Here is a 20,411-nt window from a genome sequence, read left to right on the forward strand (position 1 = left end):
CATGACCCATTTCGAAGCGAACAAAAATATGGATACAAAAACACGAAAATCGATCTCAGGCCCGGCGCGGTCGTTACGTCAACAGTTTGCTAATCGCTCGCCGGTAGCCAGTGAAGGGATTTAGGGGGCCCGCCCCCTTGTTTGCTTGCCCTTTTGCCCACTGCCCCACCCTTGCGCGCCGATGATTACACTGATCCGGATTTTCCACTTCATTCCCCCGGCAGCCGGCGAGAGCAGGGCGCGGAAGCTGGGCGCACCGCCGCCACCACCGCCGTTACCATCGTTGGGAGACGCCGTGACCGTGGCCGGTGCCGCCAACACCGTCACCTTCCCGGCCGAGGACCACGCGGGCACGGAAACGGTGTCGGTCGCCCGCGTCATCATATCCGGCGATCTGTCCTGCATGCGGGACGACTTCGTGCCGGCCCCGGCGATCGCCAACGCGGACATCAAATATTTGCGGTAAGGGCGGAGTGAACAAACAAGCGGCAGGACGGCAGGCCGGCTGTTTGCCGAGTCGGGTCTTATGCTTTCCGTTCCGTTTCTTTTCCAGCAACGACCTGTACGGCCTCGAGCACTCCTTTCTCGAGGCGGAATACCACTGCCGGGTGGGCTACCGGCTAAGGACGAAGCCGGAGTCGTCGTCGGCGGCTGCCGTCGTCGTTACGTCGACCGGAGCCCTCGCGAACGGCAATCTGGTGTGCCGTAAGTCCCGGTGGATCGGCAAGCGGCCCGCCTGTGTGCGGATTAAATCGTCACCGGAGACAAGGACCTCGCCGTCTGGACCCGGCGGTAAGGCCTGCGGCAAGGATCACGACTGTCCCCAGGCGTGCCATCGCGACACGGTCAGCGGACACTCGAACCGCTCGACTGTCTGTTCCTGCTACAAAGGATTTAAAATGGTCAACCACCGGTGTGTAGGTGAGTGTCCTCCGAAGGGCTGGCCGCCGCCCAAAAACGCGTCCGTGACCGCCGAGAGTGGCCTTCACGGTGTCCAGCAACGGGCGCATGATTATTTATGGTCCGTTTTTCCGTCGGAACCGGCCAAGTAATTAATCAGCCGTCCGCTTAAGGATGGTCCGCTTGCGGCGCTCCGGCGGCTCATGAATGTCAACCCCATGGCGGCGGCTTCTGGCGCCGCCGCTTTGCTATTGTTCTTGTTTTTCTGGCTTTCCTTTTCTTTTTTCAGCTGGGACTTTGTTTTGTGATTTTACGTTTTGTAGTGCCGGGGCGGGATGGGAAAGGATAACGACGGTACGCCCACGGACCCCGCGTCCATTTCCAGGAGCCGGCCGGCCCACTAGGTTGACTTTTCGGGTCGGGCGAAGAACCATAAAAAACAAAATCTTCCCCGGCTTTTTTTTGGTTCTGTCCACTCGGGGCTTGGCACTTTTCGGGAAAAGGATAATTTATCGGAGCCTCCAGCCCACGATTTAATTGATCATATTTTACCGTTCGGAAGTGTCAAAGGACGACCCCGGGCGGCGGCCAACAGAATTCCCGTCCCAGGCCACTTATTACTCCTGCGTTTCGGGAGAGTTTAATTTACGGCGTGGAATTGGGGGCAAAAAACATGGTCCATTTGAAGCACCCGAACACAGGACGTTCGCGCTGGACAGCGAGAAAATTCAATTATTGTAATGCGCCGTGCAGATTGGGCTCCGGGGAGGTTTGTGGTTTTGCAACCGAAACCCAACAGAGACTGAGCGACAGGGAGAGAGAGGGAGAGAGATAGAGAGAGAATCCTTGGGTCCCTGGGAGCGGATTGTGGTTTATTGGCCAGCTGTGGCTTTCGCCATTGTTTTTGTGGTAATTAAAGTTTCTGACCCCGTAGTTTCCGCTTGCTATCCGGTGGGCATCCAGTTCCGCTCCATGGTCCTTTGGTCAGCGTCGCTATCAGATAGGTTATCCTTACGATGTTTGGGGTCTTTGTGTTTTACACAAAAGACCTGCATGGTAACTAAACGTGCGCTTGGGTATGATATCTTGACAGCGATCTAAGGACTTGAATGGGAGAATTGGAGCTGATGAAGCTCCATTCTTCATAATAGATGAAATAGATAAACCATCTCGCCCTCGCCCCACATAGACAATACAGTCAGACGAGACACCAAGACAACCAGCGATGGGAAGCAGAAACCACGTTGATCTAACTAAGGAACTAAACAATTGAAGTATCTAAGGTAAATCTTTAAACATAATTGTTAGGCTGGCTGCTGGGGCCTAGTCAAAACTACGCAGGCTACGATGGTATCGTGTTACGTTTACCTAGCTCCCGTCATGCTGTGATGTTAAACGGACACACTACTGAAGTCATGAGTCAAATTCCGAACATGAAACTCCGGACCAGCTCGTCCAGCAGCGTTACGAGTTAATACCTTGCTTGGTTTGTCGGTAATCCCCACATGTAACACGCCCATTGTACGGTGGGATTCTCTCCGAACCCTATTCACATTACCGGTTCCGGTCACGTCTGGTGATGGAGGAAACAAAACTAAATTAACCAACAACCGTGTACAAGACGTTGTCGTAAGCGTGACGACAGAACTGGCGGACCTTGCTTGACCGCTCGCGAGAAGGAAGTCCATCATAAGTGGTCCGCCAAGAGGCTGCCGACCGACAGAATCAGGACCGGCAGGAAACGCAACAAAAATCGTCACCGAAAGAGGCTTTATTGGAACTGTCAACCGACCCGTAGGTCCAAGCCAGACTCATCGTGGTTTCGTGGCTCCGGCCATTCGATACCACACTAAAAGCCCTAAGAAGCATTATGTTCGGTGGCGGCTGCGGTTGACACGGCTGTGGTACGGTACCCATAAATAATGCAAGCGGTCGAGAAATGTTTCACTTAACGTTTTGTTCCGCTGTCCCTGTCATCGGCAACGCTTTCTTCGCCGGTCCGGTTCGGAAGTCAAAGACACAGGATAGAGAATCGCAACGCATGTCACAGTTGGACGAGCGTGATTCTGCCATTTCCGTGTAACCTCGGTGGCCACGGTTCGAAGTAGAGGAGGTTTGTGGTATCTACCGACAGGGATTAAGATAGCGACAGAAAAAGTTGAACTAGTTGGGGTTAAATTTTTGATACGAACCAGGAATTTAATCGACAACGGGACAGGAATACTTTGTACAGGGTGTTTCATTACAGACACATTTTTTCATTTGGTTATTAAAAAAACGGCTAAACATTTTTCATTGCTTGACCTTTTTTTGAAAGGTTGATTCAGAACATTTTTTTGTGTAAAACAATTTTGGTCCAATGTTCACCACGATTAGCTTGCCAGTAGCTCATTCGGTCGACCTATTTTTGAGTACATTTTCGATTGTATCTGGTCCTATTTCGATTTCGATTCGATTTCGAATATCGATTGTGGCTGTCGCTGTCTCCTTCGACAGACAAATCTGATCTTCGGTGACATGTGCTAATGATGAATGATTTGTGCGACCTACCACTTTGGAAATAAATTTTTCATATCCTCCAATTCTCTGCAATCAAAATTGTTAATTGTTGTATTTTATACATAAATGTCATGAATGAACCTTTCAAACAAATGTTCAACCATTGAAAACTATTCAGTCGTTTTTTTTATAACTAAATGAAAAAATGTGTCGTTACTGAAACATCCTGTACGTGGGATGTCTTCAAGTGCTGGCCTTGGATTCTCAACCCACGATTAGACACTGACGTTGCCTTCGTCACCTGATCGGATGCTTGCTATTAAAGACCGTTCGTTTGAGTTCCAATAAATTCCCCTGACTTGGTGCCAACTAATAAATCCCAAACCGGATGCCGCCGTGGTCTAAATCGGTTCTGAGGAATAAAATGTAACCTGCGCGCAACGGCACGAAGGTGACGGCTTGATGGATGCTTGACTTAGACCGACTTGATGCACGCAAGGATGCACGTGCAAGGAGTGTGTGACTAATCGTAAATCTCAACCCACCGCCTGTCAACGCTGACCCCGATCGGCAGCCACCAGGCAGCAGGGAGGCCGAGCCTTCGGAGGACACTCTCACTCGCCTCAGGACCCGGACCACCTGTCACCGGGAAGGCGGTGATAAATTGCACACCGAAAGACTTACTGACAGTGCACCGAGGACTAAATCTTTCGATCTGCATCTGGCGGGCGCGGGGGCCTCCTGGCTGTAGTCCTGGTGCCGACCTGCACTTTAGTAATGAATTTTGAATATGCCTTTGCCCATTTTTCTCCTAAGACCACCGTATTGAATATTCCGATCGTCCCGTCGTCGGGGTCCGTGCCCGTACCGATGACGGATCGAAGCCGGGGCCGGAGCCTCTGTTCTGTGGCGAGCACTTCAATTCCAAGGCGCCGTGGCCATTAGTGGCATCAGAGCCTTGTGTGCGGCTCAGGTGTCAGGGGTCGGTCAGGCTAACGGGATCCCGGTTCCTAGTTGTTTACGAAAGAATTGGGAATATTCGTGCCGTTCAACGATGGATCAGAACCACACTACATAAGTCGTCCTTTTTTCGCTCTCTCTCTCTCTCTGACAGATATCAACGAGTGCATCGAGTTCGGCGAAGATGTCTGCGAGTACGGCTGCTCCAACACGATCGGTTCGTTTACATGCAAATGCCCCCGAGGGCTGCGAGTCACCGACAATAACAAATGCATGGGTAAGTATCCTCTGGACGTGGCGTGTTGCTGTTGCCTTTTCGGGGTCGGGTTGAGTGAGTCGGGTTTACAAGCTAAACGGACCACCGTAGCCCCCGTTGACCATCGACCGAAGGCTCCGTTTCCGTTAAGACGCCAGCAGCAGCAAGTGTGTGGAGGATTAGGAACGGATCATAAATTTGCATCCTTCCTGGGGAAAGGCTCTTCCAACGCAAACGGATGCAGCATCCCCACCGGTAAACGCCGGCTCCGGGTTCGTGCTGGGGCATCGTTGTGGAAAAGATTATAAATGTTTATGGAATTTAGATTGTTTTGAAATGTGATCTACATAATCGAATTTTAGGTACCCCGGCCCTGTCCGGTCCGTCTCGCTTTGAAGAATTACTGCAATAGTATATCATAATTCATAGCTCAGTTGGTAGCTGCAACATCGGCCAATGGTGCTCTAGGTCCCCACGAAGTGCTCTAGATAGAGTTAAAGTGCCGACCGATCGAACAGTGCGACTCGCAGTATTTCATCGCTACCGACATGAATATTTGAACCAACATTTACGACTTTTCCGAGGATTCTGAAGGGCGCTTACCGGGTTGGACCGGTTGTTGCATTAATTGGATTCATTATTCATCGCCCCGTCAGCCGGGGCCCATTATCGGGCGTTTAATCGAAAAAGGACACCCAGGGCAGTTCCACAAGGGACACGATCGACACAAGACAACCCCCTGTTGGGGGCCATTGATTGGAAACTCGTATGGTTAAAGGAACAGTTTAATCCTGCGAAACATAAAACATCTATTTGCTGTGTAATATTTTTAATCCATTCGATTATGCCCCATGAATCGGGGACCTCGGTCAACAGTTTTAATTGGATCGTGAGCATTTTCGTCGTTGACGATTTAATCCAATCTGCCGGGCCGTGATAGTCGAGGCAATAATCGAAAGGATTACGGAGCAATGTTTTTCAGGAGTTCAAACTCCAAATGGCATTTTAATAGGCTGTTTGCGTTTGCGGTTCCGTGTTTACGGTTCTGCGGTTTCCGGTTGCGATCCCACAGCGGCGACCAGTTAAAGTTCCAGTTCTTTATTAGTTTTCGAACGCGTCAGGTCCCTTTTTTGTTGTTCTTTAAAGCAGAGTGATATGGTGACCGTATGGTGACCTGGCCGCCAGCCGTGCGTTTCGGTTTAACCACATCCCGCCGATGAGGTCGGATCCGGGGGTCGGGCTGGCTGCGAACCATTGACACCCCTGGGTGGGCTTGTGTGGCGAAGGTTTTACTCTTCCTCGATGCCGTAGGCTCGTCACCAGATAGTGTGGCATGGTGAGTCCATCCTTCACCAAATATGGCCGGCCGGCCAGCCGACCTGGAGCCGGATGCCATCCGTAATCCTTGCGCTTTCCGGCGGACCCACTCAACCCGGAAAGCCGGACTAAAAACCGCCGCACCACCCGAGGGGAACCGTTATGCAACTGGCCACCGGCAGCCCTTGCGGGCTGGATTGCATTTATGCTCAATCCGGCTACGGGTGGTTTTCCGTAAACCGCCCAACCTTATCGCTTCGACGTGATCGGACCCGGGGACCCCGCAGGACTTTTTTTTTTATTTCGGAACAAAAGTCCGACTATGTTTCGTAGCCCGGATTCGACGCCGGTGCCGGGTCAACTTCCGGTGCCCGGTTAGAAACTTTTCGATGTTTAATTGTTTGTACAGCTTGTTTCGTCCGGCGACGGGGGGCAGACGCCCGCACGGCAATCAGCTTGTGCCGGTGCCGGATGTTTACTCGGCGTCACCTTGCAGTAGCTTTTTTCTTTCGGGCACCAGCACCGGCGATCCAGACGTCCGCATCGACTCGGATTCAAATTTTGATTCCCGTCCCCCTGAGAAGTTGCCCAACGAGGCCAAATGTCGCAGCCTGTCCGGTCAATTGTCAGGCAATTAGGCGCAGGAGGAGAACCTTTCGGGGTCTGAGTTCCGGGCAGACCGGAGGCTGTGGTTTTGGGGCCCGTAGTAGCCGGATCTCCGGACACCATGTTTCCGTGTGCGTGTGCAAGGAAGTGTGCAACTTCAATCCCATCTCCCACCGGGGGACCCACAGATATGATGCAACACTGCAAACTGACCAAACTGCCCTGACCACCGGGCATCCTTCCGGAATTCAATCGCACTAATGATTATCCACAACCCGACGGGTGGCGTGTACTTGATTCGGCACGTCCTTGGGGAGCGGTGACTCTGACTCTTGACCACCATTTGCCTGCGGACTTCGTTTCGACCCCCAGTGTCCCCCAGCGGCCCAGGGGTCCTGCGAATGCGGACGACTAACTTCTGGGCGGCGGTGGATAGCCATCGGCACCGTCAGCTGTTTGTTGTAGAGTTTACAACAAACAGCACCGCGTAGGGAAGCTGTAAATGAGCGTTCGTGTTCGGGCCGGTTCTGCGGGGGGTTGATTCGGCCATTGATTCGGTACAAATGATGATGTTTTTTTCGACTTCCCTCTCTCTCGTCTCTCGTCTCTCTTTGGACCGAACCGAAATAAATCGCCAATCCTAGCCTCGCTCGGCCAACCACCGATGGTGTTTCTGATTATGGGGCAACATCCGGTTGCCCCGATCGAAAACTTTATTGTGAACCAGCTCCACCGAGGGCCGGTCGTCTCGATGCCCGGAAAAGGCTGGGTGGACAGAAACTTTCCGAAAAAGGCGGCTGGCGGAAAAGGTGTCACGAGAGATGCTAACGATGTTGGTGGCTTAGCAAATGTTGTGCCCCCCGCCCCCCCACGGAACGCCCTGCTGTTGTTGGCTGTTTGTTCGAACGGCGTATCCGAGGGCGGTTGGTTTTTGGGGTTGATTTGCCATTCTGCGGTGTTGCGAAAATCTGTGAGCGCGGAAGGGCGGTTGGAGGGTCCGAAACAACGACGACGCTTCGGGGGTCGCCGGAAAACAGATCGTTCGTGAAACCGTTCCCTAATCGTTCCACTTGTTCCTCGAAAGCGAACAGCGTGATTAGGAGCGCTTTGGGTCGCTTTAATGTGGTTCCGTCTACTTAAGTAAGAATTAAAATTGTCCTCCGTGTGGTCAACAGTAAAATAAAAGAAACACATTTCTAAGGGGCCGTTTATGTCCTTCCTTTATCTGCGGTGTTAAGAGTTTCTTCAGAAATTAAAATATTTGGAATTGTAGTTTTCGACGCCCAATGCTAGATTTATGATTGGCGAAATGTAGCGTCGGATACGGTTTCGGATGCGACACGCCACCTCTGTCTTTCTGGCCTAAGAAGATTTTACGGTATTTTCGTCCACCATTCTCATGGCATAACCAAGCCACTGGAGTCTGGCGAGGCATATGCGCTGAACGACAGAGCGGCCGTCGTACAGCTCGCTTTTGTGATGGCTCCTTCATTGATTATTGTTCCTTTAATGATTTTAGGTAAAAAATAATAAATTTAGTTAGCAACCGATCTTTGAAAGCGTTAGTGTTTTAGCCTTTTGCGGGAATCATTATAGGCTGTTTAAAAGCTGTTTAAGCTGTTTAAAAATGGCGGTTTTGACCAAACAAGCAAAGAGCGTTAAAGGACTTCAAAAAAGGATTTTCTGATGGCCACAGCAAGGTGTGGTGTAATACAAGCTCCTAAAACCTGGCGAAACCGTTAATTAGGATTGCTACTGACAAGAAATAATCTATTTGAACCATGCATTGATCGAAAAACAATTCCGTATCTACTAGTCAGTCATGGAGGCGCCAGGTGGGGCTCAATGATCACTGTTGGGAGGAAGTCAAAATTGGATGGCTAATTAATTGGCTTCAAAAGACGAACAATTCTTTCGTTTGGAATAAATCCACGATTTAGCAGAGAGATAGGAGAAATGTAAAGCTAGCGTAGGCACATACTTTGAAAAAAATAGAACTTTTCATTTCAATGTGCTTCCCCGTCGAGATTAGTGATCGGATGCTGTTCGCTGATTGGTGCGATATGCGACCTTCTCTGAGAGCTGATCTGCCAGGGTAACCATATGAGATCGGCAAATAAAGTAGATTTATTTCAAATAAGGAGGTGTTTTTATTTAATCAATTGATTTTTCGGACACTTTCGTCCAGTTTCGGATCGGCAGCTGCGTCGACAAGGTGCGGTCGCATTCAAATCCACACGAAAGAGAAATGGTTTCACCATCATTTGTGGCTGCATGTAGTACCGCGAAGGTAGCCCAATTCCCTCTGATTCAAAAAGGATACGGCTATCCCCTTTGCTTCCTTCGGACCACTACATGTTCCGTTGCATGAGTAACGATTTGGCACCTCGCCGTTTCACTTCTCATGAAGGTATCGAAAAATAGGTCTCTGATTGAATCGCTTCTAAAGATGAGAAGTACTAATGACACGGAATCCAGGAATTACCTGAAAGATGGGAGAAAGTAGCAGCTAATATTAGTAGCAAAGTAGTCATATGTTTTCACTATTTCCTTCATCGTTCATAGTAGAATCCATATGCTTTGCTTTCGTGTTGACGCTGCAGCGCGTATCCTGCTATATTTAATTGAATACACCCAAATTCGAGGTAAGCGCTCCACTTGCTCTTCTCGGTCTAACGATGTTACCAGACGCTTTGTTCTGTTTACCGGAGAGTCGGAGAGCGTGGTTGTCCGAAAGTCAACGAATATCCTAAATTAGTAACATTTTCTATCACGGATTCTCTAACCGAATTCAACGGAATTCCAGTTTAAGCGCTCGACCTTCTAAGACGGCCTGTCCCCAAGCCTTGCTTAGAAATGCTCAAATTAACAGTGGCCCACGAAGCAACGTCCAATCAACGCGTCTACCGCGTGGCATCAGAGTTGAATTCGGGTTGTAGTCACTGGCTTCGGGCACAATGGAGTGTCCACTCACCAATGGAGCCTGGTGAAGTGTTTTTTGCCAATCCGAGAGCAAACGTTCTGGTGTCGATCGGCACAGCACAGACCAATGTAAACATAGGCAACTGCATGTCCTGCTTCGAATCAGGCTGCTGGGCATCGGCATCGGCTTTTGTTTGCCGCACCGCCCCGGGGTGCTGATTCGATTCTTGCAATCAGCCTTACCACCGTCTGGACGGTAGAATTTGCGTACCAACCGGGCTTCTGGCGAGCTGACGGGTTCGTCACCACACTATTCTGGACGCTCCTATTGATTTCTGCGTTTGATGTGAGTGTTATTTGTCCAGCCAGCGGGTCCGCTGCAGCGTTGATTGCATTTTTCGTACCACAAAATGTCCTCGGGAAGGGTGTTTCTCGGCTGCAACCGTTTTTTCAATGCTTTGGTTTTCGTTCATTCCGCTTTGATCTGGTCCACTGGCCAGTAGGTGCCGTTCAAGTCCTGACTAGTCCTGCCACAGACGAGTGTGCTTTAATCTGTATTTTATTTTCCTTTCAATAACCTGAAAACCTCGAACCTGGAAAATGGCTTATCCTACCCCGTACTGCGGTAGATGTAAACGAGTGTCTGCTACGGAACGGGCACGGCCCGTGCCAGGATACGTGCATCAACACGTGGAGCAGCTACCGGTGCACGTGCGACGGGCTGCCGGGGACGCGCCTGGCAGCGGACGGCCACGCGTGCGAGGACATCGACGAGTGCACCGTCGGCAATGGAGGCTGCTCCCACACTTGCCTCAATACGCTTGGGCGTGCGTTCTGCACCTGCCCGGACGGCTACATGCTGGACGATGACTGGAAGACGTGTATCGACGTCGACGAGTGCGCCAACCAGAAATCGATCGCCAGCGACCATCGGTGTCACGGTCGGTGCATCAACACGGTCGGCTCGTTCCGCTGCCAGGAGGAGGTACTGGGGGATGCAGACGGGGAAAGCTTCGTGGCTGGCGACGGCACGGCACGGTCCCTGTCGGTGGGCGGCAGTGGAGAGCTGCAGAAGGAGCAGCTGCCGGACTATGACACGCTCTGCCCGACCGGTTACCACTTCAACACGACGATGGGCGACTGCCAAGGTGAGCCAAGTTGGTGCTAATCTCAACCCCGTATCTCTTTCTCCAGATTGCTATGTTTAATTAATTTACTAGGGTGTTCATTAAGTTTTGCGAGTCGACACCAGGGAGCCCTTGGTCGAGATAGTATTTTTTACAATGGAAAAAATCAAGTATCATGGAGTGATTTGATTTTTATTTTTGGAATTTAAACCTAAGCAAAGGAAAGTTATGAATGAATGTTAAAAGTGTATAAGGACTCTTCGCCTTCATTTAAGGAGTTGAAAGGGGAGGTTCTGAGTTTAAACGCGGTGGTAGTAGCCTTCAAGACGATCCACGCCAACAACGTCCAGAAACAGACACAATACCTGAAATCGTAGAAAATTACAGGATATCGTATCGGAAAATCATCGAACCATTTAAAGAGATTTAGTATAAGGTCTAGCCATCTCATTGAGCAATATAATCAATATTTTGACTTAAGTTTTGGATTCCTCAAAGCTGTTTCCAAAATGGGTGCCGCATTTGCTAAAAATGGAACAAAAATGCTTTCGAATGCTAGTTTCTCGGCAACATTTTGAACTTTCTCGAAAGGACAAAGTGAAGTTCTTGCATTCAATCATCACTAAGGATAAGGCTTAGGTCCGACACGAGTTCGTGCCCAGGAATCGGCCAACAATTTTTTTGGAATGCGAAAGGATTTTTGTTTGTGGATTACTAGCAAAGTGATAAACAATAAATTTTGAATATTATTGTAACCTTATGGACCAACTGAAAGAGAAAATTCGTGAAAAAGACCCGGTTTGCAGAAGAAAAACATTCTCTTTTATAACGGCAATCCACCCTGTCACAAAAGCATTCTGAAAATGGCAAAAATCCATGAATTAAAGTTCAAATTGTTGGAGAATCCACCGTATTTATCAGCGTTGGCCCCGAGCGACTTCCATCTGTTTCCAGACCTCTAAAAATCATACGAGGAAACGGTTTTTCATAAAATGATAAGGTCATAATAACTGCGTATTTTGCAGCCCTTCCAAGGATATCATAAATTGGAGTCTCCTTGGAACAAATGTATTGATGTTCAGGGAGACCACACTACACAATAAAATGTAATGGTTTCATTAAAAAGATGTGTTTCTTATCGACTCGCAAAACTTTTTGAACACCCTAGCACATGCAATTCAACAAAACACACTCACGGGCCGGCAGCCTGATCAGTTGACATTTTCGGGACCGAGTCTCCCAAGGACTCGGGACCGTGCTTGAGTGAAGTAAAATAAATTAAATTAAATTGATCCAAGCGGCCGCACCGGGTATGTGTGTCCTTGCACGAATGCCGAATGCCTTTCAACTCCAAGCCCGTTCCGTTCTCCCGCAGACACGGACGAGTGCGGTTCGGCGAACGGCGGATGTCAGCAGCACTGCATCAACAGCGACGGAAGCTACTATTGTTCCTGCAAATATGGTTTCAAGCTCAACATCGACAAGCGCTCGTGTTTGGGTAAGTGAACCGGAGGCCCGCAAATCAGGACGTTCTCCGTGTCTGCATCTCGCCCGTTACATCGCCATCGGACCGGACGCCCAGCAGCTGCCGCCACCGCGTGTTGAGTTTCCTCATTGCGGTCCACAGGACGCGAAACGGACGAATCAAAAGCCCTGCGTAAACGTACGGTCACCACGGTACCGTTGCAACCGGTGCTCCGGAAGTCGAAACTCTGTTGCACTTCCCCTCCGGTACGGTACCGATCCGTTGGCCGGGTTGTGAGGCTCTCTTGCTACATGGCGCAGTGCGTTGAATGTTCTGGCCGGAAACTCGCTTACCCGGAACAATTATATTAACATTCATCATAATCTAATTACCGTTTGATAGCCAACCCATTGATTTATGATACGCACGTTAATGGAAAACACCCAAAGCCTGGGCCTCCACTTCGTAAACACACCGGAACAGGGGTCGGGTTCGTTCCGGTGGAGCGTGCAAACTCCGGTCAGCGAAATTTATCACCGAACCGAAAGGCTTGCGGGTGACTTCTCACGGTCGGCGGAGCGAGGGAGGGCGACATCTTAATCTCTAGCTCCGGACCAAGAAGTCTATTAGGCGCTCGGTGGTGGTGTTGCCGCTGCTGATGGCCGATCTCGGCGCGAACGATAACCCGAACGGCCCCCCCGAAGGCGGGATCCAATTCCCACGGGAATGATTTATTCCTCGTTCCAGTGGAAAATGGGGTAAAATATTACATCATTAAGAAGAGATTCTGTTTGGCCGGGGAAAGGAAATTAAAGTTCCGCCAGGCAAGGCTCGAGATTCCTCGAGAAATGTCACCCGGCTGGGCCGCGGCGAACTTGGTGAACCTTCCGTCGACTCGGCCGAGTTCTGTTGACAAATTAGTTTACAATCATTAAAGCGCTCCTAGGGACGGCCATTACGGGGATTTATGGATGGAGGCCATTTTTTCCCACCAGCGACAGCAGCGTCCCTTGACTGGGGTGGGGATGCTAAACATTGGATTAAATCATTGGGGAATTAATATTTCCTGCCGGCCAGGACCAGGTCCTACTTAAATATTAATAGGTCGCCCACTCCGTGCCACAAAGCGCACCCGTTCACTTCATCAAACCGTTATCGGCTTACGCGCCGGATCATCATCATCATCTTCTGACGGGCGTCGGGCGTGTGAATCTTTAACTTCCGTTCTCCGTACGCTTGACAAATGACAATCCAGAGAGACGTTGAAAACGGGCTGATCCTTGGTGCTCGGTCCTCATCTAAGAACATTAATCGAACCGGGAGAGTCCTTAATTGAAGACCATTTTCACTTTGCCTTGCCATTAGCACCGCCACCGACCGCTAGAGGGCGCCGCTCGGTGGGGCTTTCACAGTGGCCAACCGAATCGGGCTGCCAATCGTCGTGAAAGTGAAGGTGATAAATGACTGCCACGAGCGTGAAGCGTGACTGATAAACGAACTACCACGCAAGTAGTCGAACCTGAAGTCCCCAGAAATTGAGAGAGCTCGTTTCATGATAGTGTTTGAGCAACACGCGAGTGGCGTGGCCGATCGGTCGACTGCAAACAGTTTGCAATTAATTGAATTGTTCCGTCTTTCGTCACCGAGACCGACCGCCCGCCTAACGGCGTGTTGGTGACGTGTTTTTGGAAAGTTTTAATGCGCAACCGACAACCGGCCCCCCCCCCGGGCAAAGTTTTCCGCGTGACAAGTGAGTTAAATGAGGGAGAAGTCAGCGTCGAATTAGGGAGACGACGCACCGCCAGAAAGTTGGCCATTCGTGACCCAAAAAGCGTGGCCCGAGTGGTGGAATGTGTTTGCATTCGAATAGACACCGGCGACCGACAAAATTAAATCAAGGACCATCGGCCCGTCCTGATGCCTCATTAGGCGCAAGCATTCGTAAAATGTTTGCCACCAGTAATTACAATCCTGGGCCGGGCTGTCCGGTGCGCGGTCTGCGGTTCTGGACCGCCAGTTGCCGTTTATCGGTTTATGTGTGGCACCGGAAATGGGGCAGAAAAATTTCGTTTAAATTCCGAACCGTCAGGACATCAACGATCGGACGGCGCCGGATCCCGGGGTGTTGGCAGTTGGAATGAATTAAGAGAAAGTTTCTACCGTCCAACGCTTCAAGGTGCTCCTCCATCGGGAAGAAAGATATCGAAGGAAACTCATAAACGCAAGCGGGGAGAGATGAAATTAAACATAGAAAAAGAAGAACTTTCCGCGACGTGAGCTGCAAGTCCGATCAGCGGCCGCGACTTCGGTGTAAGCGTAAAATTAATGAACGGTAATGAATGGAATTTTGATTAAAAATGCAAATTTCCACATCAGCTCTGCCCACAGTGAGCTTCGTAGCTAGTTCCTTGTTGGGGCTCAGCGTTTCTCTCAATTCTCTTCTAGTTTCATCGGACATCCGCTGTGTAAGATATATTGCGGCTCCACTCCAAATGGATGTTCAAACAAGACGAGGTCTCCGCCTGACGCCCCAATTCGGGTTCAATTTCAGAGGCCTTCCTTGGAAGGCTTTCAATCCGCCAGCGCAACCCTTTCACGGTTATAGTTTCTTCGTACGAACCACGGCCGAAAATCTGAGACTTTTGGGTCTAATAAGAGGCTTTATAGAAGTAACACCACAAAGGATCACAATCCTTGACGACCGAGAAACCAAAAGAAGGGGGCAAAAAAAGCCGGCCGGCCGGTCGGAAACCGATACCGACACTCGGAGACCCGGGCGGTCTGAATGGCGTGCATAATTAGGCGACCGCTAGGCGAAAGTTCCCCAACTCTCGGAATCCAAGTCCGCCCGGGAAAGAGAGAGGGCGAAAACTTCCAATAACTTTTGATGCGCTGCGCCCGCCTAGTCGCCGGCTGACGGAAATGTCCTGGAAGGTGTCGGTGAAGTATTTTAATTAAGTTCAGCTCGGAATAAATTACCACACCGCGCGCGCACCGGTGGCTCACCGTCTCGCGAGGCGAGCATGATTGGTTCTGATGGGGCACGCGAAAGAGGCTGAAAAGTGAGACGTCGTCGGAAAGGCTTCGCGAACGTTCTCGCGGACGTTAATGAAGTAATGTTTCATCGGAAGACCGCACTTCGAGTCTCGAGTTCCGGGCGTCTCCATTCAGGGCGCTTCAGCAACTAGTTAGGGCGGGCCTCAACTATGCTGGATCCCTTTACTGATCTCACATTAAACACGGTTTGATAATTTGTAAACATCCGAAACTTTCCAATCGTTCCGCTGTCCGCTGCATCAACCGGACGGGAACGGAAGCCACGCGAGTACTTCACAAGTTTTCCGAGAACTTTTCCTTACCTCGGTGCTCGACGGAACCTGAGCCAATGATAAGAAAAACTCTTTTCATTTTATGCTATTGTAGTCCTTCGGAATACTGGTGACGGTTTCCGTGTGCCAAGTCTGTTTGATGATTTTTTGGGTTCCCACAGACGCCGGCAACGCCATCAGCACAACGCGAACAACAACATCCCTGACCCCGAATGCCGCGAGGCCTACACAAATCGGCCAACCCACGTACGTCACGATCCGCAATATCCTCATTAAGAATTCATCATCGTTGCACACGATCCGGCGTGTTCCGGCGGGCTAAGAGATAAAAGAAGTTTGTCCTTTATAAACCATTCCGGTCCGTTCCGGGAGCTGCATGTTCCTCCAGGACGTGCGGACGTGCGGACACCGCGCGCCCGTACGGCCAGGTCCAATGCGACAGATTTAATTGAAAACCGAGCAAAACCGGTGTCGGGAAACAAAAGAAGCGATGGCCGGGTCCGTGCTGTCGGCCACCCTTTTCGCAGCGTTTCCGGTCCGATCGATGACTATCGGGTCGTCCGGTCGTCCGGGTGCCGGTGTTAACTTCCGGCGTTGACCGTCTCCCGTTTTTTCGTCCTATTCCATCCCCAGTGCTGAACGATTCGCTGAAGCTGGCGGACGTGGCCTGCGCCCCGCTGTTTCCACCGCGCCACGGTTACCTCGAGTGCAGCCGGCCGATCGACGAGATTGCGGACGGACCGAGCCGCGGCAGCCTGAAGATCACGAACCGACCCGGCAGCCAGTGCCTGCTGAAGTGCCCGACCGGTTACCGGCTCGAGGGCAAGTTTTCGAAAATCTGCGGCACCACCGGCGAATGGATTGGCGACGAGAATGGCACCTGCATCCGTAAGTACCCCTACCGCCTGCACCGTCGGGATCATCGTCAAACGTTGACTTCGTGTATGACGAACGAAAGCCCAAAAGCCACGAACGAAGTGAATGCGAAAGCGTAAATAAATGGTTGACCCGACCGGGAACACATTTTTGCCTCACAACGAACGACGCGCCGATAATTATGCGGACCCTTTGCCAGGATCCAAAAGGGGGTACAAAAAATGCTGCAGCATCGCTTCGGGACTTTTGGCGCGCGTTCGATGCCACGGCATCGAGGACACTTTAATTGGACGATTGGGTGATTTAAATTAGTGACAATTGTGGCATAATTGGCCTGCGCCTGCATAAGTGGGTACGTTTTTCTTCCTGATTCCACCCCATTCGAAAGTGATGCCCAAAATGCAGTGCGGACAAAATGTTTTCGCCACTTTAGTGGTGTAAGAGAGAGTGTGTTTCGGAAGCGGCGCCCGCTTGAATTGAGTTGAAAATTGGTGGGAAGGTAGCTTAGAACCAGGAAACGAATACTATTTATTCCATCCGGCCGCTTTGACCGTGAATTCACTATAAAACGTAGTATAACATGGAACCAGAATAACAGTTCGCAAAAAAGGCGTAAATGAAAAAAAAATACTTTAAAATTTGTCAGTTATAAAAAGGGCTGCTGAATGAAATTTTGTGTATCGTTAATTATGGTTTAAAATGCCTTGATACTTTGATTATGATTGATACCTTAAGATTCTGACTTTTAAAAAGATGGCTCTAGCTGTTAATTTGGACCTTCTAGTTTTGCTATTTTGGCAACATTATCTTGTTTTGACAAAAGGTAAATGATTACAGGTAAAAAAATATAACGTAAAATTAATCTGCAATGCCAAACCGTCTACGCTTATGTCAAAAAGTTTGTACGTCCTCGGAGACGTAAAAACAAGCGTAAAACCGAGCGTAAACAATGTTTTCAAACGGTTTATTTACAAAAATAGGATTATGTAAGTTCTTATCTGTGATGTTTTGTTGAATTTGACCTATAAATTTATTAATTGTTCGCGTGGCCGAGCTTTATGTCAACTTTTGTGCCTGAAAATGACGGTTTGCGGCGATTTTTATTTTTCTACTACCACTTGCAGAAAACTGCCGAAGAAAATAGAATCGCATCAAATGCTTATCGTGGCTTGTTTTTTGGAATATCGCACTGCTATAAGCGGTTTAAAAAGTTTAAAAATGGCGATTTTGGCTTAACAAGGAAAGAGCGTCGCAGAACTCCAAAAAAGGACTTTCTTATGGGCACCAGAAAGATGTGGTGTAACACAAGCTCCTAAAACCTGGCGAAACCGTCAATTCAGATAGCTACTGACAACAAATGATCAATTTGAACCATGCATTGATCGAAAAATGACCACAATTCCGTATCTACTAGTCAGCTATGGAGGCGCCAGGTGCGGCTCAATGAGCACTGAACCTGGGGACTCCATGACCCAAAAAGCAAAACTGGTTCAGGATACAATCAAATCACCAGAGTTGGCCCCTTCCGAATATCATTCATTTTCATCGATGGGACACGTATTGGTTGAGCAGCACTTGGTTTCCTACGAGGAAGTCGAAATCGGAGACTAATTGGTTTGCTTCAAAAGTCGAAGGATTCTTTCGTTTTGGGAATTCACGATTTGGCAGAGAGATAGGAGAAATCTAGCAATGGCACATACTTTGAATAAATGTAGTAAACATTTGAATCCATTTAATGAGATGAAATGACGCGTGACGACGCACGCCGGGACCTGCTAGTAAACAATAAATGATCAAGCAAGTATGCTGCCCGGATGTGGTCATACAGTGAACATCGAAGATTTTTCAATTTCAAGTGGCCCAGTTTTCAGAAAGCGTGGGGAAAAATTTGCGAGTTGACCTTTGCGAGTTAGCTTTTTTGGTGCAATTTTTCCATCGCATTCCACAGCATGTTGCATGGTTTCGTTGTTTTCTTTTTACGCCATCGACCACGATTCACCACCCGATGCCCGATAATCGATGCTGCTGCTGTCCTATTGATGTACACGCTTTTGACCACATTTTAAATTTGTTTGCAGAAAACGTGATAAATAGACTTTTTGTGAATGTGATCGGTATAACTTAAGGGTTGTCGTGAATAGTGCTATGTTTTTCAATGCTGTTTAATCGAACCGCAGGCTACCCGCATCCGAAGCTGACCTGCCCGACGAGCGTCAACGTGGAGCTACATCCGAACGACACGGAAACCACGACGGTGCGCCTGAGGCGCCCGGAAACCGACGTCAGCTGGGATCGCGACGTCCTCGTCGAGCCGAGCTGGGCGAAGAACGATCCGTTCCTGCTTCCGCTCGGTCCCCTCAACGTGACGTACTCGGCCAGGCACCCGGTTTCGAAGCTGCGCACCGACTGCACCTTCACCATCAACGTGCTGCGTGAGTTTTGGCCCAAACTTTTCGATAGCGCACTGGGTTGCTAGAACCGCGTGTTGATTTCCTTCCTCCCGAATTGCTAGCCGGTTCTCCGCCGCGAGTGGACTTCTGTCCCGACACGCAGCTCTACACGATCGAAGGGCGGCACCAGAGCGTCAAGGCGACCTGGGAGGAGCCAGTCTTCTCGGACAACGTCGGTGTGGTGACGATCACCAAGTCCAATGTAAGGATCCGGTGTCGTTGACTACAATCTCGGTTCCGAGTTCTAAACTTTCTTAATCTTTGGTATCCAATCGTTGCGTACCCAAAATCGAACAGAGCCCAGGGACGGACTTTGGCGCCGGGAGCCACCTGATCACGTATGAGGCTCACGATGACGCCGAGTGGAAGAGCCGGTGCGTGTTCAAGATCGTGGTGAACGTGAGCCCGCAGCAGCAGAACGGTGGGCAGTCGAGTCATCTGCAGCTACCGATACTCTACAATCGGTTCTACTTTTAAGCGAATCGGCGGCCTAGTGTTGTATAGCATTTGCAATCATTGCCCGTTCAGTTACTGGTGCCCCGCCAGAGGATTGCCGGGAACTTTTCCCCAAGGGGGCCAGCTTCATTCCGTTTCCCCCCCGGTCGAAAGGGTAGCCGCAGCAGCCATGCCCTACATTCGCCAGCTGCTGCTCCGTGGTCCGGGGCAAAGGATTACGGTAGGACACAACACAAGTGGGAAAACAATAAATTGATCAAATGAACCAGAATTTAGACGGTAGCTATCCGCGTCCGGCGCTTCTTCGGTGTATGTGCTCGGGAATGGTTCTCTGTTCCGCACGGTTGGAGAAGCGAGGAAAACGGATTATGCAGATATATCATCACGTACATATACACAACTAGGGAGTTAGCAGAGCTATCTAGGTGAGGCGAGTGGAACCATATCCTGCGGGAGAGAGAGAGAGCGAGAATGCTGAAGCTAAACAATGGTAGATATCAGTGGAACAAGATGCCCAGCTGGCGGAAAGGGTTTCCTCCATCTTTCGAGCGAACCCTTCTTGGTGCAAATTAAGGTTCCGCCGATTTATGTTTTCTCTTGAGATGCAAATTGGCAGAACCTCGATCTGAGTCGGGGTGGCCCTCCGCTGGCTGGTTTGATTAATCTGGCCACTCGTCTGGCGAGAGAAATTCGTTTCGTTTGTGCACAGTAATTTGCGGGTCCGAGGAACAGTTGGAACTAAACACATCACACCGGAGAAAGGGTGAACGAACGACCGTTCGGCCACACGTTTTGTAAATAGACGTCCTTCGCAAGGCGAGAAATCATCAGCACACACATCCCACAACCGAGTCTCGAGGGCTTGGAACAATAAAACGGCGGAAGCGGAAACAAAAAGTATCATAAGTTTTGGGGCAGAATAAACGGGAGGCAAACAATAAAAATGGACAGAGCAGGGCGCGAACGTGTAAGGGGGCGAAACATATTTTCATGAGATTTAAAATGAGATAGAAGAACTGTAGTGTGATGCATTTGGAAAACGAGTACCGAAGGCCAACGTGGCCAATCCGCTAACGATGTGTAGCGCCCGCAGAGGCTGCTGTACTGTCGATGCTGCGTAGAAAGATTACAAAAAACACAAACAAACCCCAATAAATATAGCGGAAGAAGATGCTAGTGGATGCGGTTACCGCCGCCGCCCCGACGGCTGGCCCCGGCTGAGTAGAGGCGTTAGCGTTTTCGTTGTTG

At 49.9% G+C, this 20,411-nt stretch overlaps 1 protein-coding gene across 1 annotated transcript in view; it reads left to right on the forward strand.

Annotated features, from left to right (window-relative positions):
- LOC131215518 (fibrillin-1) overlaps nt 1-20,211 on the forward strand; it is a 29,151-nt gene extending 8,940 nt beyond the window's left edge. The window contains exons 3-11 of the mRNA XM_058209908.1: nt 238-462; nt 554-921; nt 4,514-4,636; nt 10,090-10,608; nt 11,963-12,085; nt 16,015-16,269; nt 18,435-18,689; nt 18,770-18,909; nt 19,005-20,211. Coding sequence (XP_058065891.1) covers nt 238-462; nt 554-921; nt 4,514-4,636; nt 10,090-10,608; nt 11,963-12,085; nt 16,015-16,269; nt 18,435-18,689; nt 18,770-18,909; nt 19,005-19,184 — 2,188 coding nt within the window. The 3' untranslated portion in view covers nt 19,185-20,211. The remainder of the gene's footprint in view (nt 1-237; nt 463-553; nt 922-4,513; nt 4,637-10,089; nt 10,609-11,962; nt 12,086-16,014; nt 16,270-18,434; nt 18,690-18,769; nt 18,910-19,004) is intronic.
- The last annotated feature ends 200 nt before the right edge of the window (nt 20,212-20,411 follow it).

The sequence above is a fragment of the Anopheles bellator genome, chromosome 1 (assembly GCF_943735745.2).
Source record: "Anopheles bellator chromosome 1, idAnoBellAS_SP24_06.2, whole genome shotgun sequence".
Taxonomy (NCBI): Eukaryota; Metazoa; Arthropoda; class Insecta; order Diptera; family Culicidae; genus Anopheles; species Anopheles bellator.